Source organism: Heterocephalus glaber, unplaced genomic scaffold, assembly GCF_053883595.1.
Source record: "Heterocephalus glaber isolate CG9 unplaced genomic scaffold, H.glaber_assembly_v1.0 deba00001444, whole genome shotgun sequence".
In the NCBI taxonomy this organism is placed as follows: domain Eukaryota; kingdom Metazoa; phylum Chordata; class Mammalia; order Rodentia; family Bathyergidae; genus Heterocephalus; species Heterocephalus glaber.
Window position 1 is genome coordinate 17,194,452 of NW_028258297.1, and position 21,803 is coordinate 17,216,254.

Below are 21,803 nucleotides of genomic sequence, written 5' to 3' on the forward strand. Positions count from 1 at the left end.
GCGCTGGCTGTTTTGTATACTTTGTTTAACGGGATGCTGAGGCTCAGAGAGGCGAGGGGCCTGCCCAAAGTCACACAGTCAGTCTGCTGGGCATCTCAGTTTCCCTCTTTCCATATTGCAAGAGTGAAAGGAGGTGATGAATTGGATGGCCTTTGAGGAAAGAGGGAAAGCGGCGCCTCCTCCCACCCCATGACATCATGCATATCCCAGAATCCTGATGTCTGATTTCTACCCATGAGTCTTTGCCCAGCAATTGGCCAATGCTGATTCCTGTGGTATTTGGTGAACTCCTAACCCAGCCAGGCCTGCTCTGGAGGTTAGGGGTACAGACCTGAACAGGATCCAGCCACAGGCCCTCAGTAGTGGGAATAGACTGAGGCAGTGGCTCGCAAGCAAGGGTGCTCTTGACCTCAGGGAATATTTCAGAGTGTCTGGAGACACTTCTGGTTGTTTCAGCTTGAGGGTGGAAATGCTCTCAACATCTACTCACCAGAGGCCAGGGTGTTAGTAAACATCCTACAGTGCTCAGGAACACCCTGCAACAGGGCCATCCAACCCACATTGTCAAAAGAGCTACAGTGGAGAAGTTTTGGCTTAATGGAAGTATCAGGGACATTAAAGACACCAAGGGCATAGCAGGGAGGCAGGGGGTGTGGAGGGCAGAGGAGATGTGTAGGCCAGCTGGGATGTTGCCGTGTCCGGGAAGACTTCCCAGAGAACAGACCCCCAGGGGTTTAGAAAGATGACCATGTGCTGGGCTTGTGTGCAGGGGAGCAGGGCACACAATGGTCAACTGGAGATTTGTAGGCCGTAGAACCTAGTGAGAGGGGAGAGGAGAAGGTTCATACTGCTTAGGCCTCAGCTCTGCGTTAGGAGGGGACTCCATCCAAGGAGCATGGGAAGGCGTTGCGGGATGCTAAGCAGGTGACAGATGTGGGAAGATGTTGGCTTTAGAAAGCCACACTTGTTAGGTATACACTTGTTATCCTAGCACTTGAGAGGCTGAGGCAGGAGGATCATGAGATCAAGGCCAACCTGAGCTACATAGAGTTCAATGCTGACTTAGACTGTATAGCAAGACCCTATCTTAAAAAAGAAAAAGGAAGGGGCAGGGATTTAGCTCAGTGGTTCCAGTGCCTGCCTCGAAAGTGCAAGGTCCTGAGTTGGATCCCCGGTACCAAAAAAAAAAAAAAAAAGGAAAAAATTCCTTCCGTATGGGGCTACAACAGCCCCTAGGCATTGCTGGCAAGAGGGTAGATTGGTGCAGCCATTCTGGACAGGACTCTGTCGCTGTTCAGTCGCAGTGGCTTTATATATGGCTGTGAGCCAGCACTCCCACCAGTGGGCACAGTCTCAAGGGACTCTTCGCATGGGTCACAGCGGAGATGTATGAGGGCAGCTGTTGCAGTGGTGTCTGTGGTGCTGGGGAAGGAGGCAGCTGGGTGCCGTCCTGGGGGACAGAATGAGCCCCATGGAGTCCCGCTGTAGTCAGAGGCAGCGAAAGTGCATGCAGCGTCCTGGGTGGACCTCAAACCGAGTGCTGAGTGAGAAAAGTATGCTAAAAAAATGTATGCACAAGCTGGACATGGTGCACATGCCTATAAGGCTGAGGTGGGAGGATTTCAAGTTCATTTAGTGAGACTTTGCCTCAGCATAGAAAAATTTAGGGCCAGGGATATGGCTCAGTGGTGCTGCACCTTCCTGGCAAGCACAAGGTCCTGAGTTCGAAAAAAAAAAAAAGGGCAACAGATGTAGCTCGGTACAAAGGCCCTGGGTTCAAGCCCCAGTCAGTACTGGAGAAAAAAAGAAAAAGCAACTCAGGATTAATGAATGGCATTAGCATTTTTATAAAGGAGACCTCAGAAAGCTCCCTCATCCCTTCTGCCACAGGAGGACACTGAAAAGGTGGTGCCGGGCATGGTGGCACACGCCTGTAATCACAGCACTCAGGAGGGTGAAGCGGGAGGATGGCCACGAGTTCGAGGCCAGCCTGGGCTACACAGTGAGTTCAAGGTCAGTCTGAACTGCATAGCGAGACCTTGTCTCAAAAAAAAAAAAAAATGATCTGTGAAGCTTTACATCACATCTGTCAGTGCCTTGACCTACACTTTCCAGGCTCCCATTCTGTGGAAAGTGTAGTTCATAAGCCACGAAGTCTACAGGGCTCTGTTATAGCTGCCTGGGGACTAAGACAGCTGCACAGCATTGAGCTCAGAAGAGAGGTCAGAGATGGAAACAGATTTGGGATTCAGCAGTGGAGAGGGCGCATGGTGAGACAGACCCCCTTGGGAGACATAAGCCCAAGGAATGCTTAATCTAAGCTCCCTCTGAGGATGGGGAACCTATGAAGTTCACCACACAATCATCCTCCAGTGGCCAAGGCCATCTGCCCAATCCTTTCCATTGCCACTGATGTTTACAGATTGCCTCTTGGAGCCTCACCCGAGGCCCTGTGGGTAGAGGAAGGCAGGCCAGATTTCTCACCTCATCTTACTAATGGGGACTCAGCCTAACACAGTTTAAGGGGGACTGGGACTTGTCCAAGGTCACACAAGGGAACCAGTGAAGGTGTGGTCCTCAAAGGTGTCCCAACTCTCATGCCTTGTTTCTATCCAGAGACACTGGTGCATTCACTTGCCAGGGCCAGTGACCTCGGAGCAGAGGCTGGTTCAGTCAGGCCCTGGCCAAGGTCCATAAGTAGCCTTGAGTTGGAAGGTTGAAGAGCACGGGGCAGGTCATTTCCTCTCTCTCAGCTTTCCCTTCTGGTATCTGTAAAATGGGTTCTTACCTCACAGGGTTCCTATGGGAATCAAATTAAACATTGGAAAAAGAAAAGAAAAGAAACAAAACAAAACAAAACAAAACATTGGAAGCTGCTATGGTTGAATATGGTTTGTCACTATCCATCTCACACTGTAGTTTTGTTCTCATCGCAGCAGAGCTGGGAGGTGGGGCCTGGAGGGTGGTGTTTGGGCCTGGGTGAGTGGGTTGTTACACAGTGAGGCCACACTGCTGCTCATGCTGGGGCCTCTCCTGCACGTGTGCCTTCTTGCTCTTTTGCTTTCTGCCACAAAGGCCTACTCCAAAAGCTGAGAAGATGCCAGTGCCGTGCTCCTGGGACTTGGCAGCCTCCAGAACCATGAGCCAAAATAAACCCCTTTCCTTGTAAATTTCCCAGTCTCAGGCACTTGAAAACAGTAAAACAGAAGCAAAAACACTTTATAGGCTCTGCGCTCAAGAAGGGAACAGATGATGAAGAGGAGAATAAGGGGAACCAGGGTTGGGAGCAGGGGTGGAGGAGGAAGTGTACACGAGGTCGGAGGGAAGGGGCACTTGGACCGCATGTTCTCCTGGATGTGCAGTTAGAAGGGAGAGAGGGTCCTGGCCCCAGAAGGCTCACCCTCATCTCCTCAGCCTTGCTCTCTTCTTTATCCCGAACCAGTGATGACCAAGCCCGCCAGTGCCACCGTTGGCCTCAGTCTCCTCACCCTTGGCTTCTTGTCCTTCACTTGGCAGCCCAGGCCTCCCCGAACAAAATGGCTCAGGATCCTCCCTCCCTCCAGGTCTTTCCAGGGGTTCACTGTTCTCTGCAGGACAAAGACCAAGAGGGCAGCCAGGCCCTCTAGCCCCATCCACCTTGCTGGCCTCACTGCTTAGGTCACGTGGTGCCCAGCCAGCCAGGCTGTCATACACTTTCAGGCCTCTCTGTACACCAGCTTCTGCCACCTAATGCCCAGCTTCCCTCTTGAGTGCAGAGCCCTTTCTCATCTGCGTCTCTGTCAGTGGGAAGCCTCCTGGACCCCACCCTTCCCCGTCTCCACTGTGCAGACTTGTGTAGACCCGACTGCTGTCTGCTTCTCTAGGAGCGCCCCAAAGCTATGGCGCCTGCACAGGGCTCTGTGGCCATCTGCGGGATGACCGGGTGGCTGCAGAAAGTCAAGCAGGCCTGCCTCACCTGGACTGCAGACCCTGCTCCCTCTGCTGTGGGGGTGAGGCTGGGGTTAAACTCAGAAACAGACAAGTCCCTCAAAACTCTCCACAAGCCGGTGTGGTGGCACACACCTGTCATCCTGGGAGGCGGTGACAGGACAATCACCGGTTTGAACCCAACCCGGGAAATTGAGTGACTCAGTGAGATCCTGCCTCAAATTTAAAAATAAAAAGGGCTGGGGATGTAGTTCAGTGGGAAGGCCCTGGGCTCAATCCCTGCTACAGCAACAAACAAAGCCCCCAGAACACCTCTCCACAGGGTTCCACCCGACCGAGAGGAAAAGCCGAGTCCTCACAGTCAGTCCTTTGTCCCTGCCACATCATCACCTCTGGCCCTTCCCCTGTTCCTGCTACTCTGGCTCTCTGCCCAAGCTCATGGCCACTCCACGCCTGCGCCCAGCGCAGGTGCGAAGCAGAAGGCGCTCCGCTCCGTAAATAGTGCCAACTGACTAATGGAGGAGTGCACGCAGCGGCAGCGATCGCGGGGGCTCTGCAGTGCCTAGGCTCATCCACTACCCTGAACCCCAACAACTTGGGGCAGAAGGCGGGACTGGGCAGAGGCCAGGGAGGGGCAGGCGCCTCTTCTCCTAGGGCTGCGGAACCCAAGCCGCACGGTCTGGCACGGCCCGGAGGACTGAGGGGAGCGCACCGCGCCGCCACAAGGCGGCGCGCGGCTTCTCGGCCCCAGGACTGCAGCGAGCCATCCGCGAGCGGCTATGGAGGGCTCTCAGCCTGACGCTGCGGACGACAATGACATGGACGTGTTCCTGGACAAGTTCCGGAGCCAGCCTTACCGCGGCGGCTTCCACGAGGATCACTGGGAGGAGGTGGGCTGTCCAGGGGGCGCTGCACGTGTGTGCGGGAGTCGGCAGGTGTCCTGGGCTCCCCCGCCTCCCTCACGCCCTGGGAGGTCCCTGTTGCTGCCAGCAGATGGGTGGTTTCAAGCTGAATGTTAGCAGTTTGCCTGGAGACTTTCAGAGTCTTCTTGAGCGGTCAGTATATTAAAAGTCCAGGGGGTGCAGACAGGCCTTCGACTCCACTACCTGACACTGGGACCGTTTTCTTAACTTCTCTGAGCCCATTCTTCATCTGTAAAATTGCTCTACCTATAGCACCAATCAGAGTTGTGGGAAAAATGAAATGAGACGGGTAGTTGAGGCGACAGCAACAAAAGAGCGTTCAATTAACCACCCTTGTATTCTGTTCGAAATGAAAAAAAGCCGGGGATTTAGCTCAGTGGCTCTGCTCCTGCCTGACAAGCTCAAGGTCCTGCGTTCGATTCCCGGTACCAAAAAAAAAAAAAAAAAAGAAAAAAAGAATAGAAATCATTATCCGACATTCTCAACATGGGTATGTATCCTCATAATATAATGTCTTTAACTCTTTTGGTAAGATACCAAGAAGGGGAATAGCTGGGTCAAATGGAATTTATATTTTTAATTTTTTGAGGAATCTCCACTCTAATTTCCGTGCTGATTGTACTAGTTTACACTCCTATCAGCAGTGTAGAAGGGTTCCTTTTCCCCTACATGATCGCTACATCTCTAGCTCTTTTTAATTTTCTTTTAAAATTTTAAGACAGGGTCTTGCAGAATCAGTGAGTTGCCCAGGCTGGACTTGAACTTGTGATCTTCTTGCCTGAGTCTCATAGAGTTCTGTGATTACAGGGCTACACTAACACAGCTGACTAAAGGAGACATTCTTGTATTTGTTTCCATTATTCCCTTAATAAGGAATGGATGTTTTCATTTCTCTTTATTTCTCACCAAGACCTGTATTAGAATCTTGTGCAAAAAATCTTGAAAATTTAGTGACAGTGATATATCCGTAGTACTTGAAATCACCTACTGCTGTTGATTTTCTTTAATTGTTTTATATGTATATTTAGTCATCCTAATGGAATGGCAGACACATCACTAACACACTTACATGCATACCACCAACACATACAAATTAGAAAACAAGTTTTCCTTAAAAATGCATTGGACATGCTCAAAAACTTATAATTTGTAGTCTCCATTTTTCTTCTTTAAAATACATTAATTTTTCATTTCTTTTATTGTTATTGATGTTTTTTTAAATTGAGGTGTGACTCTCTTCCTCTGTCTCTTTGTGGTGCAGAGGATCAAACTCTGTCTTTATGAAATAATATTTTAATCATGTTATATTTGCAAAAGGTAAAAAATAAAAACATAAAGGAAACTAAACTGAAAGATAAATTCCTTGTTTCTTTAACCTTCCTCTTGACTAATCCAGTGCTCCTGAGACAACCACTGTTGAGCAGTTCTGTTTTTTGGCTCCTCTGATAGTTAACTCCATAATGTCAATTTATGTATACCATTACATATTAATTTATCAGGTTTATAAATATTCTAATGCTGTGGCATAAAATATAAGGAATGGTGGTTATTCTGGCTCCTTTCTTTTACATTTCTTTTGCCAACTTTTATGTTTTTAAATTCAATTTTTTCCCATTGCTTTATCAGTTACATTTAGGATTACAAATAAAATATTAAGGACTATTTGTAATTCCATGAACTTCAGATTCCCTGAAATATTGTTAAATTTAGTGACACTAGATTTCTCACTGTCAATGTCTGTCAGCTGAGCCATCATTTCTGTGCTCCTAGGATGATGCCAGTACTCAGGATAAGAACTGGTCCTCTAGGCCTCATGGATTCCAGCAACAGAGGTCACACAAGATTCCCTACCTGGACTGCTACCACTCACCAAGGTGTATCAAGGAGAACCCTATGGTCTCAGAGGGAAATTCCATCTCTTCAGTGAGGGATAAAGAGTGAGCCTGAGACACTGAGTCAAAACTATTTCTCTCTGAGCCTATGATGCTCCTATGAGGGAATTGAAGGGCTGAACTGTGCACAGAGTAGAACTCAGCTTCCTTCCATCATCTCAGACCTCTCCATAGGGCTCAGGAAGGAACTTTGAGTGCTCATGTAAGTTTCTGCTTCTCCACTTTGCCTGGAGACAAGAGGTCACAATAGAGCCCAGGCATCACCTCTCCCAATTTTGCTCCTAGTCATGTCAGGTACCTAGAATTCTAAGTGCTCATTCCCCTTCTCTATTTTTCTTTCCATTCTATATTCACTTTATTACATATCAGTGTGCCAATATCATTTTACTTTTATATATTCAAATTGATCCTATTAAATATAACTATCTTTTCAAAATTGAACAATATTTTCCCAATATCCAGATAGAATATGGTTTTGCAATACTTTTACTTTGCTCTCTGTGTTTAACTTCATTTATTGCGCGACAGTAGTCACTTAGTAAATCCATATGTGAATTTTTATTTATTAGTACATATTTTCAGTATATAATTATTATATTTCTTGTGTGGAATTGGTACATGTACATAACACATCTTAATTCTTTTTGCATCCCCTTTCCTCCCCTCTTTCCACCTCCCTCCAATTCATCATCTCCTTATCATTTATGAAAGATCTATCTCCCTACTTCCTATTAGCTGTCTGTTCTTTTGTTCTTTTTTTTTAAGAGTAGGAAAAATTTATTGAGAGAATAGCTTCTGTCTAAGAGAGACAGAGGGGGGACTGGAAAGTGGGTTGCCTGTCCTCCCCACTTCTCAAAGGTGTTTTGTAAGGCAAAGCCCTGAGGTGAGGCAGGTACAAAGTGGGACAAAACTGAAAGATCCAATGAAAAAGAACAAGATGGGCATGAGGTGATCAAGCAATAGGATTACAAGTACAGTCACCCAGGTAACATTGATGAAATGGGGATCAAATGGGAGAACAAGTCACATACCAAATATACATAGAAAAAACAAGGAATTTCCAGAAAGGAAATGGGCTGGGGAGATTGATGAATATTTAGAATGTCATTCACTGCTATTCATCCCTCAGGAAGTAAGTGGATGGAGTACCTTTTCTCTTTTTATAATACTAACGATTGAATATGCTTCAATTGTTTTTTATGTTGAGGGCCCAGCCTTGTACTAACTTAACTGTCTGTAATATTCCCCCTGAAGAAGTATCCCTAACTGCAATTAGGGGGAAAAGGGCATAGTTTTTATCATCTAACTGCTTCTAGCTGAGAAGGGTCAATATGAGGAAGACTGCAGTTAGGCCTTCTCCAGAGAGCTAACTTAATGGGCCTCAGATAGAGGTCATATTGTAGTTTAGCAGTTATGAGCTTTTTACAAGGTCAGTCTAGTGGAGCCCTGTAAAAGGAGTCTAGCACATTTGTTGTTGGCTCCATCTGTATGGCTGCTTGGAGTTTGACAGGCTGTCCATCCAATGATCTCACTGGGCCCTCCAAAATGATTGAGAGCAGCAAGTAATATAGATAAGGGAAACATTATAACTCCCAATCTTCTAGATAACCAAAATACAAGTTTGCATAGTCTCAAATCAAAGAATGAATTCCAGGAACAAAGGAGGTTAAGAGCAGGAAAAATTTATTGAGAGAAAGAGAGCTTCTGTCTAAGAGAGACAGAAGGAGGACCAGAAAGTGGGTTGTCCCTTTTGCTCTTTATTTATATTTTGAGTTTCTCAGAAAAAAGGATATTTAAACTTGTGTGTCTGATTTATTCCACTTAATATTAAGGTCTCAAGGTGCATCCATTTCCCCTAAATGAAAGAAAATAATGCAAAAAGAATTCAGAAAGAGATTAGATTCTACTGTTCAGACTGTATCATTGTGTATTGAATGTTTTAAAATAGCCCATACAGAGAAAAATTATTGTATAAATTTGATAAAATTATCTTTTTTATATTTCCTGTTATATTGTCTTATAAAAATTAGTGAAAAAATATACAATTTTTGGTCATCCTGTATTTAAATAATTGGACTGGTAAGTGGTTGTTTAATACCAACATTTGCCAGCCCTGATTTCTCATTAGAGAGGGCAGGGTGCTTGTCCTTCCCAGCCTGAGCTTAAATTTCTCAGGCATCTATTCTGGCCTACACCCTTTCCATAGCAGTTTTCTTTTTTTTGTGTGTGGGAACATAACAGGAATCCCTGAAGTTGAATCCCTGAAGCTGCTGGCCAGGATTGTATTTTCTTCCTGGGTCTTTTGGCTCTTCAGCTTACCTGTTCTTTCCAGGTATTGGCCTCTTCCACAAGCAGGTTATTTGGTTAGTCTTTGCTCCTGCTTCCCCATGCCAAGTGTAAGGCAAACATAGTACAGTGGTACCCCAGTTCATTAATGCTTTTGTTTGCAAACACTTTGGTTTGTAAAGAAAAGTGTTTGGTAATTTTTTTTTTGCAAATTCTGCATCAGGTGACAAACATGACCATGACCACCTTTCTCACACAAACACAAATGTAGCCATCTTTTCCAAAAGTGTAGAACAAATGAAGGTTGTGAACCAAGATACCACCATACCTGATTGGAGTTGGTGGATGATCATGGCTGGGCAATGGTGGTTGCTGTGTGTCAGCCTGGTATGACGTCTTTAGAAAGGGAAAATTAGTATTCCTGAAACACAAGAAATCAAAGCAGTTGAGTGGAGGCTGCCTTAGCTGGTGAATGATGAATAGGAAGCTCTTCAAGGCAGGGTTTGTGGAACTGGTGGGACTGGTATATAGATATGGTGAAGGAGCTTTTGGAAGATTTCTTCTTCATGTCTCTCAGTGAATCAGGTCAGCAGCTGAAGGTGGTGAAAAGATATGTTAGAGTTTTAAAGAGAGTGTACAAAACAGTTACTCAGCAATATGATACAGAGTAGGAAAATACAATATCCTAATGCAAAATAGAAGGGAAATTTGAACTTTATGATATAAATTTAAAGTCAGTAAAGATAGAGGTATTTCTTTAACTCCATTCAGCTCCATTAGGAAATGGGCAGAGAAGTCTGAGAGCTGAATCTAATCAATGTTATGGTTTGTTGAAAAATGCAAATGTTACAAGAAAATCAAAATGACTTGAAAAATATATGGAAGGGAGTAATTAGTATGACCATAAACCTTAACGAAGATAGATAAGCAGGGAAATTAGAACATAAGAGAGATAAAGAATGGTGAAATATTTGGCAAAATCAATTTATAGATTATAGATCCCAGTCAGGGAAGCACAATTGGGTCCAGGTTACTGATGATTCACTCCTTGAAACTGATATTATGGAAAGTTTTCAGTTATTGGTTTGGCGACATCTACTGTGTTTCCCCCAAAATATCACCTAACCAGAAAATAAGTGCTGGTCATTACCACTAATACTGATGTATGAGTCAGTGCTTACAAGGGCTTGCAGGGCTGGGGCAAGGCTCCTCAAAAGGTTATACATGCTCTGAATCAGATTTAATGCAGGACAGAGAAATTTACAGGATTGGCTTACAATGGTCACCCACAGAGTCAAATGTGGAAGAGTGCAAAAGGTCTGTCCACACAGTAGAGACCCGAAGGATCCAGTCGAAGGCCTGGAGCCCATGGCAATGTCCTGTATGAGTCCTCCTGAAGCCAAAGGATCTTTAATGAAAGACTGAGGAGTCTGTGTCAGGAGGTTGAAGGGTTGGCACTGGAAGGTAAAGAGTCTGATGAAGATTCTGTGCCAAATGCCAGGAGACAACACCCAAGGTGAAGGCAAAGACCAGAGATTCTCTGAAAAGAACAGTCAAAGCTTCTTCAAGGAAAATCAGCTGAAATCCTTCCCTCTAATTCTCCTTTTTATACCATTCTGACAATAATCCTCCTTAAAGTGGGTCTTCCACATCCAAAATGATGCTGACACTGAAGGACCCTTCTTAGCAAGACAGACTCCATATTGCTGCTTGACCTACCTGCCTGCCCTTTAGATGAACTCAGAAGGAGGAAGCTTAGAAACCTCCTCTCCTTAGAGTCTCTTAGAAACAACAATTAATCAACTATTGTTTTACAAATGTTCTAACAGCAGGATGGTCCGCTTCTGTACCTTTCGCTTGCTTTGCTAGTTCTGTCCCATAGGGGGGCCTAGAAACTGTTGGCCTCAAAGGTGTATAAAATGTGTTTGTCAACCCCCAGTCGAGGCTCGAGTCCGATGCTTGGCTCGGGTCCCGGCTGGTAATAAACTCCTGTGTGGATTTAATACCGGTCTCTGGTTGGTTCTCTCTCACTGGGTGCAACAGACACAATTCAGCAGGGGGTTTGCAATCAAGTTGACATTTAATCAATTAACTACCACACATGGTGATGGCCAGTGTCATTAAGAAGATTATGTCTCACTACTCTTTTTCTCAGTGACTGCTCTGTAATAGCAGGTAAGCCAAGAGGGTTGGGGTTGGCATTTTTGATCTGTAGAATGAGATCTTAGAATGAGACTTTTCAAGGTCACTGAAAGCATCCATAAATTCTGTGCTTTGGAATTAACCTAACCAAGGAAGTGAAAGACCTCTACAACAAAAACTACAGTATTCTTAAAAAGAATATCAAAGAGGATACCAGAAAATGTAATTATATCCTGTTTCTGGCTAGGCAGAGCCAATATAGTCAAAATGGCCATACTTCTAAAACTGATATACAGATTTTAAAAACTCCCATTCAAAATACGAATAGCATTTTTCACAGAACCAGAGAAAATAATGTTAAAATTCACATGGAACCAGAATAGACTTAGAATGGCAAAAGGATTCCTGGGCACAAGAGCAAAGGAGGAGGCATCGAGTCCTGAATATGAAGTTATATTACAAAGCTACAGTGATAAAAACAGCACGGTACAGGTACACCCCTGCCCCCCAATATATAGATCAGTGGAACAGAATAAAGGATGCAGAAACAATCTCAGGTACCTGAAGGTACTTGATCTTTGATAAAGTGGCCAAAAATACACACTGAAGAAAAGATAGCCTCTTTAATAAATGGTGCTGGGAAAACTGGCTATCCATATGAAGAAGATTGAATCTAGACTCATGTCTCTCACCTTGTACTAAACAAAATCAAATGGATCAAATAGATCAAAGATATAAATGGTAAAACCAAAACTCTTAATCTACTAAAAGATAAAATAGGTAAAACTCCTAAAGTCATAGGCATAGGCAAGGATTTTCTAAACAAAACTCCAATTGTACAAGAAATAGTACCAAGTATGTTGGAGACTAGAGTAGAATTGAAGCCTATTTGGCCACCTCTGTGAGCACAAAGGAGCGAGGCTGCACTCAGGGGTGCTTGCATATTAGAGAAGACTTAAGACAGCTGAGGTTAAGTTGTTTACCAGAGAATGTATTAATAGATATTAAAAAACAGATGAATCGTGTGTTATTTTGACTGTTTGTGCCTGTGTTTGCTTGAATAAAAGTGAAGTAAGCCAAGGCTTGGGCTCCCCTGCCTACTAGAGGTATGAGTCCCCTAGTTGCCTACACTACAAACTGACTTAGTATGTCTTTGTGTTCATCCTTATCACACCCCCCCCATCAGAGAGAACAAAGTAGCACATTTAGGTCCTGGAGCAAGGTGGGCAGGGTGAGGTCAGCAACAAGTGGCACCCCACTGTGGGGCCTTGGACCCAGGCTTGCCTATACAAGAGTCAACAAATGGAATATATCTAGAATATTTTTAAAAACCCAGAAAAATTAGACCCCCAAATTAAATATCCAATCAAAAATAGGCAATACAATGAATGGACACTTCTCAGAAGAAGTGTTAATGGGCAATAAATACATGAAGAAATGTTCAACATTGATGGCCATTATAGAAATTCAAATTAAAACAACACTGAGTTTCCATCTTACCCTGGAAAGAATGACTGTTATCAAGAAAGCAAATAACAATGCTGATGAAGCTGCCAGGAGTCCAGGGTGGGAATGGGCTAGGCAACCTTTCTAACGTTGGAGGGGATGTAAACTAGTACAACCACTATGGAAACCAGTATGGAGATTTCTTAAAAAACTAAAATTAGAAATTCTATTCAACCCAGCTATTTTCTTTGTAGGTATCTTCCCAAATGTGTTAAAAATGAGACATTACAGTGATACATGGATACCCGTGTTTATAGAAGTAAAATTCATAATAGCTAAATTGTAGACATGTCCTATCTATCCATCAATAGATGAGTGGATAAAGAAAATGTGGTATGTACACACAACAGAGTACCATTCTACTATCCAGCAGGATAAATTTAAGCAACATTTTAGGAAAATTGATGCCTCTTAAGACCAGAATGTTAAGTGACATAAATCAGACACATGATTTCTCTATGTGAGAAACCAAAAATATAAGTAAAGAGCAAAATAAAAGATAATAGGAAGAAGGGAGACAGATCTTTCTCAAACGAGAACAAGATCAATAGAGAAAAGAGTGGAAGGAAAAGAATTAAGTTTTGTTGTGTACATATACCTACATCTCCCTACAAGGCATGTAATAGTTATGTACTGCAAATATGTACTAATAAAAAAAAACTAAGAAACATTGTAGGAGTAGTGTTTTAAGAGATTGGCTTCAAACCAAGAGTTAAAATTGTCAGTAAGTAAATGAGATGGGCTGAAGAGTTGCTGCATGATTGCAGCAAAAGATGGATATGAAATGAATGTCGTTATGAGATTCAAAACTGGATTCTCAGAGGAAAGACTGTGAAAATGAAGAAGAGGAAAAGTGAGGCAAATTAAAAAAAAAAATCTTCCAGTTTAGTGCAACAAGGAAGGATAAGGCAGCTTACATTTGTCACAACTGCAAAACAGGCAGTTTCTGAGGGTGCAATCCAGTTAAGTCAGAGTAAGAAGGGGAAGCCAAAGTCTGGAGAGAGGCTATGGATAAAGTGAATTTTACTTATTACTAGAAAGGAGATGAGAGACAAAACTGAAGAGGGAGATATGGAGATTCTTTCCAGGAGCATGTATCTTTTTGGAGCTCCTCTCAACTGGGGCTGAGGTATGGTGGACAGGAAATGGCAGGTTTTCTGTGACCCTAAACATCTACACCTGAGACATGCCAGTGGTACCTCCTTGACAACTCCAGAACAAAAAACTTCAGCAAAACTGCTGAGCATATGATCAGAAGTTTTATTTTTACCCATTTAAAATCCGTTGACTGTGTATTATAATACACAAGAGTCACGCAATGAATATAATTATGCATTGAATGTATAACGTGCCAGGTACAATGTAAGACAGTTTAAATAAACCATATACTTCCCTTGGATATTGAGGTCTAACTTTATAAATGTGGATGTTGAAGTTCAGAAGGGTTAATACACCAAGTTCATACTGTTATCAAATAGCAGAGACTAATTGGTATCAAAGCTGATAAGACTTCAAAGACAGTGGTATTTCATCAGAACTGTGATGGTTCTATCTAAAGTAAATATTAATAGACTTTAAAGCAAATTTTGCAATTCATTTGATCCATGAATGTTTGCATAATGTTGATCTTGAAAACCTGTTGCAATGTCTTTTCTCTGACCAATTGTTCACAAGTCACACAGGAAGAGCAGTTTAATTACTTAAAGAGAAAGCAATATGAGGGATATGCTCTTTGGTTTTGAAAACTTAGAATTTATAATCACTAATGCCTTTGGACTAGATGGACTGAATCTTTGCAGAGATACTTAGCATGAAACACCCACACAATCTTTCCACACTGAATGAAAGCCCATAAAAATGATGGGAAAATGTTTTGTAGTTCCGCTACTATGGTTCTCAAGATCATGTGATATATAATAATTAATTGAAGTGCTTATTATAAGGTGTATCTCTGGTCTACTGAATCAGAATCTTCAGAGTGTGGGGTTCACTATTTTGATAAAGATGTCCCCCAGGAAATTCTGATTCTGTGAAAGATTATTTTGCCCCAATTTTCCTAGCTCCATGTGTATAATTCTCAGTCCTCCGCAATTCTTAATCTATCTTTTACTCCATACTATTTGATTCTTCTATAATTCATATACTTTCAAGAACTAATAATGAATAGAATTTATCTATCAAACCAAACACAAAATGAATACACACTTGTAACAACTGTGCCAGTATTTCACCTGCAGGAGTGCTAAGATACACACACACACACACACACACACACACACACACTCGTACATCATTATACTTGCAAAACAAAGTTCCATGTAAGAAGTATACTAAAAAGTTTAAAATGTTTTAATTATTGATCTAAACTTCATTTCTACTTAAAAAATAGAAAATCTTAAAACTAGGCCAAAACTCTTACATTTCTAAAACTTATTTGCTATGTGATTGAAGGAAATTCTGGTCAGTCTTCCCTCAGGTTTGATGAAAGGAAACTGTTATGCAAAGTGTGTGTTGTCATTTACACAGACCTAGCTTGTAACTGATGTGCACTTATTAGTCCCTGTGGGATATGCAGTGTCTTCCACATTATACTGAAACCCTAGCCAGGTACCAAGTAAAAAGTGCCTATTTTGTCTTCTCTTTGAAATGTTAATATAACCTGTAGACACAATTTAAATATTTCTTTGAATTCCTTTTCTTTTTTTTTTTTTTTGGTACCAGGGATTGAACTCGGGACCTTGCACTTTCGAGGCAGGCGGCGGAACCACTGAGCTAAATCCCCAGTCCCATTATAGTTTTATGTCTAAAGAAAAAAATCACTAATTTAATTGAATACACAAATGCAAGTCATCCTCAGAAATAAAGCTTTCAAAGATAGCATTCATATAAAAATTTATAAATTCTGAGTAATTATTATTATAATCTTTTGCCTACTTGAATATATTGTGAACCAGAGATAGGTAAATTTTATTTGTTTAGAACTTGGATCTAACAAGGTGGTTAATCATTGTTGGACTGATTTTTTTTTAAAAAAACAATTAACTCTTTAAAAAGGAACTTTCACAAAGAATAAAGGTTAGATTTATTGCAGTTTCTGTAGGATTCTAAGTTCAGGTAAGAACCTTTTAGATTCTTTAATTTCAACATTTCTTCTATATAAGAACTTCTCAGGCTGCCAAGAAAATATGTTTAGTGGTCTTGATCCATATTACAAATTTTATGCTTTGTGTCTTTACACCTATTTTCTAAGCCTTCAGGATATATTAAATATTTGTTCTGCAGATAGATGTACCTTAGGTTTATTTCATCTAAGATAGGAAATCATATTGATATACTGTAAAAATAAAGCTTTAAATTATTTTTCTATTACTTTCTAGACTAGTCTTAGAAAGTGGACCTGTAGTTACCTTCTTGAAATGTGCTACTAGACAGTTATTTTCACCAGCTCCATACATGGAATTATTAGACTTCCTACTTCTTTTACTCCATCTTAACTTGATGGTGGAGGGTGGAAATTAGTTGGTAAATGTAGAAAATTAGAATATGTCCCAAAGTTGCTTAACCACCTCTACTTTCCCTTTTTACCCAAAGTTTGACTCAGTTTAAGGGGAAAGAAAAAATATTTTTCAGAAATTTTTGCTTCAATTAAATGAGAAAAACATCAGGTCAACAGAGCTTCATAGGCACATGCTAGCAATGGGCCACATGGGAGCACTAGTTTTCTGTGACCCCTGAAATAGTGACAGCTGGACCCAGGAAGCAGAGGTTGCTGAGATTCTGAACCCTCGAAGCTTCCTAGCAATGGACTGGACTCTTTTCTTCAGGGGAGAATTACCAGGCTACATCCCAATACCCAGGGCCTTGTTCTTACATACTGTGTACCACATATTCACGTCTGTGTGTCATTTTGAAATCTAAAAATACATTCAGGGAAAACTCTATTAAATGCTTCCAAATTATACCTAAAATGCCATGGCAAAGTAGAAAGTATGGTATGTAGTCAACCTATACTGATATTATTGAATTTAAAAATGAGGCAAAAACAATATAGAAGTTTAATTTTTGTAATTTAAATTTTTTGTCCATGTAAATTAATTCTATATTATCTACTTGTTACTTCAAATTTCTCTCCACAAATTTATCTGCCTAATTAAATTATAAATGCCTTAAAGCTAGAATTTGCATGCTTTTCTTTCCTGTTTTGTGCCCAGCATTTATTCAGTCCAATAGCAGAAATACAGTAGACTCTGAATATATTGTAGTGATTGACTGCTTGGTTCATGTTGACCTTATGAGTTTTATTATTTTTTAATTATATATTGTTACAATGAAATAAATTATCCTTCTTAACCCTGTGTAGGTGGTCATTTCAAACCAACCATCAGCAACAATTGAAAATATTCACATAACATCTGTGGTTTAAACATGGACCAATATGAGGATGTGAATGAAACAACAGAGACAGATTCTTCAGGGAAAAGGAAAACTAGATGCTGCAATGCATTCAAGGTGGGATGAGCGTCATGGTCCAACTAAAACAAGGGAAGGGGGAATTTTTATTTATAGAAAAGGTGGCCAATTGTTGAAAAAACATTACTTTTCAAATTAGAATTTTTCAATTGTAGCATTCATTGATCTATCAACAAAATGATCTATATATTTATTTAGATATCTTTAAATATGATCAATGTCTATCTTTGGTGATATTTCTGATGCCTAACTGTTCATGAATATGGAAAATTAGAAATGTTTTAATATCTTTACTTTAATTCTTGACCAAGAGATATGTATGAATGTGATTAAAATAAAAGATGTTGTATAATGTTTAATTTAAAAATATTCTTAGACGTAACCAACAAACTTAGAAGGTTAATATCTTGTGAATCACTTTGCAATCTTGACCTGTTTAAATATTCCTAGAGAGCAACATTTTTTATTCTGAGAATTTAAGTAACATAGAAAGAAAGTACATACTGGTAATTAAAACTGCAATTATCAAAAGATCTGGCCCAGAGACCTAGTTGATGACTTATACAATCTGTTTAATTTTTCCATTTGCAAATTGGTAAAAACAATTATGTGTTTTCCTTTTGTCACAAAACTGTGGGCATTATATGATATTGGCATTTTCATAATTAGGAAAAGTACTTGGTATGCACACAGCAGAATGAAGAAATTAAGACTTAGGGAAGCAGAAAAATTTGCCTAAAGGGGTCTATCTTGTAATTTGAACACCGTTAAACCTAGGATACACTTTTTCAACCCCATAAAGAAAATCTCAAAGAAATTGAGAAGTCAGTCAGAGCCACTTTTTAGTAATAGTTCAGGTTTTTCACTTAGTTGAAGTTGGAGTTTTTCCTAGCTGAATAAAGACCATGGAGATGATAATTGCAATTATGTAATGTATAAATTTCCTTTTAAATTTGTCCAGGGAACACAAAATCTGTTTTCAGAGATTCCTGATAAGATCTGTTCTGAAGAAATATTTGAATAATTTTAAGCCAAATGACAGTCACAGGAAAGACATTGGTTAATGGAATTGAATTCTATCCTATTTTCTAGGGTGATATACTGAATGTTACAGTGATTTCACATTAAACTGTATAGAAAAGTTACACAAATTTGCTGAAGCAAGTATGATTTTCATAGATATCTCTTACAGTATATTTGGAGTAAGAGGCTGGGAATTGGGAATTAGCAGTGTCTGTAAAACACATTACCTGTTGCCCAGTAAAGAAGAGAAGAGAAGCAATCATAAGAGTAGCTGGAACTTATTAAGTACTTAGTATTATGCTACACATTGCTCTAATGTTATATTTCTGTTAGTAGATTTATTCTCTGCAATTCCGTCAACCAGATGTGATTGTCTCCTTTTTATGGATGAAAAAAACTTAGGTATGTACAGGGTAAATGATTTCCCACAGGGTTCAAAGCTAGTAAGTAGTAGGAACAGGTCTGAGCTGAGACAGTCTGAAGTCAAATCTCATGCTATCAGCTCTATTCCATGTTGCTAAAGTAGCTATGGATTTTGATAACATTAGCATCCTTAACATATTATGATAAGTAAGGATTTATGAAATGACTGTTTAGTGATCTTCCTCACTGCATACTTTTAAAAGTTCAACTTCAGATGAAACTATTCAGTATGAAGCATCTATGGGATTCTTATAATTATTTTGTATGCGCACATATAAATCTGCATGTTGTTACTGACTCTTGTGTACAGACTCAGCAGTTAGAATTGAGTATAAAAGTGAAAAGGAAGATTGAACCTATTTGAATGACATACTTTGATTCTTTCTGGCACCTTTCTCTCAATTTTCGTATTTAACCAGTTGGGATCCAGAGAACCTTCCGTATATTTTTCACTTTTAACACTGTCATTGCTCCTCTTAAGATTACTTGTACCTCTCTGTTGTAATAAAAATTCTTCAACAGTACGCAAGTAATGTGGTATCAACCCAAAGCATACATAGTAGGACAAAAGCAAACATTTTCCCTGTCTGCTGATGGTCCCACTCCTTTTCTGCCTAAACAACCCAATAGATAAATCCCAATAATACAACCTGCTGGCTGGCTTTCTTCCAGCCACAATGGTGTTTTTCTGGTCCTTGAACATGTGAAGTTCACATCCATCTGTGGGAATTTTGCACTTGACATTTGTTTCTGAAGTGTTTTTGTGTAAATCATGTGGCTTGCTCTCATTCAGATTTCTATAAACATTGTGTCAGCTTTGACCATCCCATGTAAATAGCCTCATCTGTTACTCCTTAACTCATTTGTGATAGATGGTATGGAAAAAAAAATGATGCTCAGACACACATGTTTATAGTTGTGTGAGTGTGTGTGTGTGTGTGTATGTATGAGTGTTTAATGGCTTGTAACAAAATAAATAAACTTTCACTTCAGCAGAATAGCGTCGGCAGGGTAGACTCAGGCTGGTGGCAAGACCAGGCTCCGCTGTGGAAGTTCTTGGGAAAACCTCCTTTCCTTCCTCCAGATTTCAGAGGCTGCCCCAGTTGGTGCATTGACTCCTTTTATATTCAAATCTAGTGATGCTGGTCAAGTCCTTCTGAGGTCTCATTTCATCAACACTGTCTCTTCCACATTTTAAGAACCCTTGTGATTACATTGGTTTCACCAGAATAAACCAGGTTAATCTCTGTTTTAAGGTCCTCTGGTTAACAACCTTATTGTTCTGTAATATAAGTTGAACCTATCTATACACATTCCTTTGAATAGTATACTAATTGTCTTAGCTATGTAAACAATTATTTTGGTGTTTATAGAATTTTAAACTCAGTATTATGATGTTAAATAATCCATATTATTTCATATAGTGAGAGTTTGGGCACTTTGATTGTTATGTAAAACTCCTATGACATTAATAAACCCTGATTTATTTCTTTACCGACTCTACATTTTAAAATTGTTTTCAAGGCTTTTCTATTATAAATAATGTTGGTATAAATATTCCTATTCATGTTTCTTGATGATACTTAGAATCAGAATAGGTAGAACATGGAATATGTTAGTGTTCAGCTTTACAAGATGATGTTAAATTGTTTTATTAAAGGAACTGTACTAATTGAATACCAATCAGCAATCCATAAGTGAAGAGTTGGATATGTATTCTCTATCATACTTAGTATCATCAGACTTCTTATGTTTTGAAATTTAAATGAGAACAAAGTGGTGTCTAATTTTGGTCTTGCATTGCATTCTTTGATAACTAGTGAGATTTAACATTGCTTCACAGGTTATTAGCCCTGTATTCTCCTTTGTAAAATCCCGTGCATATATTTTATCTATTTTTATATTGGATCATTTATCTATTGCTACTTTTCTTGAGTTGTGTATATAAATATAATATTTTAGTGTTAATTTATTATTATATATTATTATATGTTAGAAGATTGTAGATTTTAACTAATTTTTTATTTTCCTAATGAATTTTTTGATGAACAGGTATTCTTAACTTGATATATTTGAGCTTATCAAGTGATTTTATAACTGGGAACTTGTGTAAGTAGTCAGTTTTATTTGTGAATACCTTATTATTTTAATATGAGTAAACTTCATGTCTATATATTTTGCTTTCAATATAAAAATCTTTCCTTAAATAACACTAAATTTTATGTAAGATGTATGGTAGAAAATTTATTTCCACTCTTTCCCATATATGTAACTATTTTTTCCAGCTCTGTTTATTGACCAGTTTCTCCTTTTCCTGTTTTCCTTCCATGACCCTTCCATCCTATATGAAGTGTCGTATCCATATGAGTCTTCTCTGGGTCTATTTTGTATTTGTTTATTAATTTATTCCTATATTAGGAACAGATATTGTCTAAAGCTTCATATTATGTGTTACAATTTTTAGATTAGGCAATATCTTTTTACTCTTACTCAGAAATGACTTCAATATTCTTGGTCATTCCAAAATTTTATACAGGTTTATTTTTAAAAAACCTATTAAGTTTTATGAAAAACTTCCTAGAGATTTTGATTGAAATCTTTGTAGATTGCTTTAGGGTTGTTACAAATCTTTAAATATTAAACCCACTGTCTGTGAATATGATATAATTCTTTATTTCATCCCTCAAAAAAGTTTTTAAATTTTCCTTATTTGCTGATATTTCATTATAGTTTGTACACAATCACAATTGCAAGTGATCTGTTATTTTTCTATATTTTGAATGACTTGTTTTGGTATCAGTGTTATGTTGTTTTTGGTAGAATGAGTAGAGTAGTAGTACAATTTTTCTCTTTTGTGAAACAGTTTATATACATTTGAATAATATCTACCTTGAAATTTTGGAAAGTGTACCAATTCTAGATTGCTTTTTTACTATTTTAGAAAGTTTTATTCTCCTAGATATTTATTAAGTTCAACATTCATCTTGAATTTTTTAAAATTTAATTTTTAAAATCATCTTTGGGTTATAGCAAAATTGTGAAGAAGGTGCAGATGTTTCCCATATTAAGGGTGGTAGAGTAATTAATCTGGTAAAAAAAAATTTCAAGGCAGTTAAACAGTCCAGTTGTGGCATGGGTACTACTGGCTTCTCTTAACTATATTTAGAGTGAGAATCTGCATTTATAACAGAATGGAGAGAAGAGTATTTAA

At 39.6% G+C, this 21,803-nt stretch overlaps 1 protein-coding gene across 6 annotated transcripts in view; it reads left to right on the forward strand.

Annotated features, from left to right (window-relative positions):
- The first annotated feature begins 4,623 nt into the window (after positions 1–4,623).
- Positions 4,624–21,803, forward strand: part of LOC101698204 (solute carrier organic anion transporter family member 1B3-like) — a 143,084-nt gene continuing 125,904 nt past the window's right edge. For 3 of the 6 annotated variants that reach the window (XM_087214040.1, XM_087214035.1, XM_087214039.1), the window contains exons 1-2: positions 15,701–15,790; positions 17,037–17,185. In XM_087214040.1, the coding sequence (XP_087070166.1) occupies positions 17,102–17,185 (84 nt within the window). In that variant the 5' untranslated portion in view covers positions 15,701–15,790; positions 17,037–17,101. Of the gene's footprint in view, positions 4,818–15,700; positions 15,791–17,036; positions 17,186–18,502; positions 18,572–21,803 lie in introns of those variants that run through there. The other 3 variants (XM_087214036.1, XM_087214037.1, XM_087214038.1) reach the window with 3 other exon arrangements.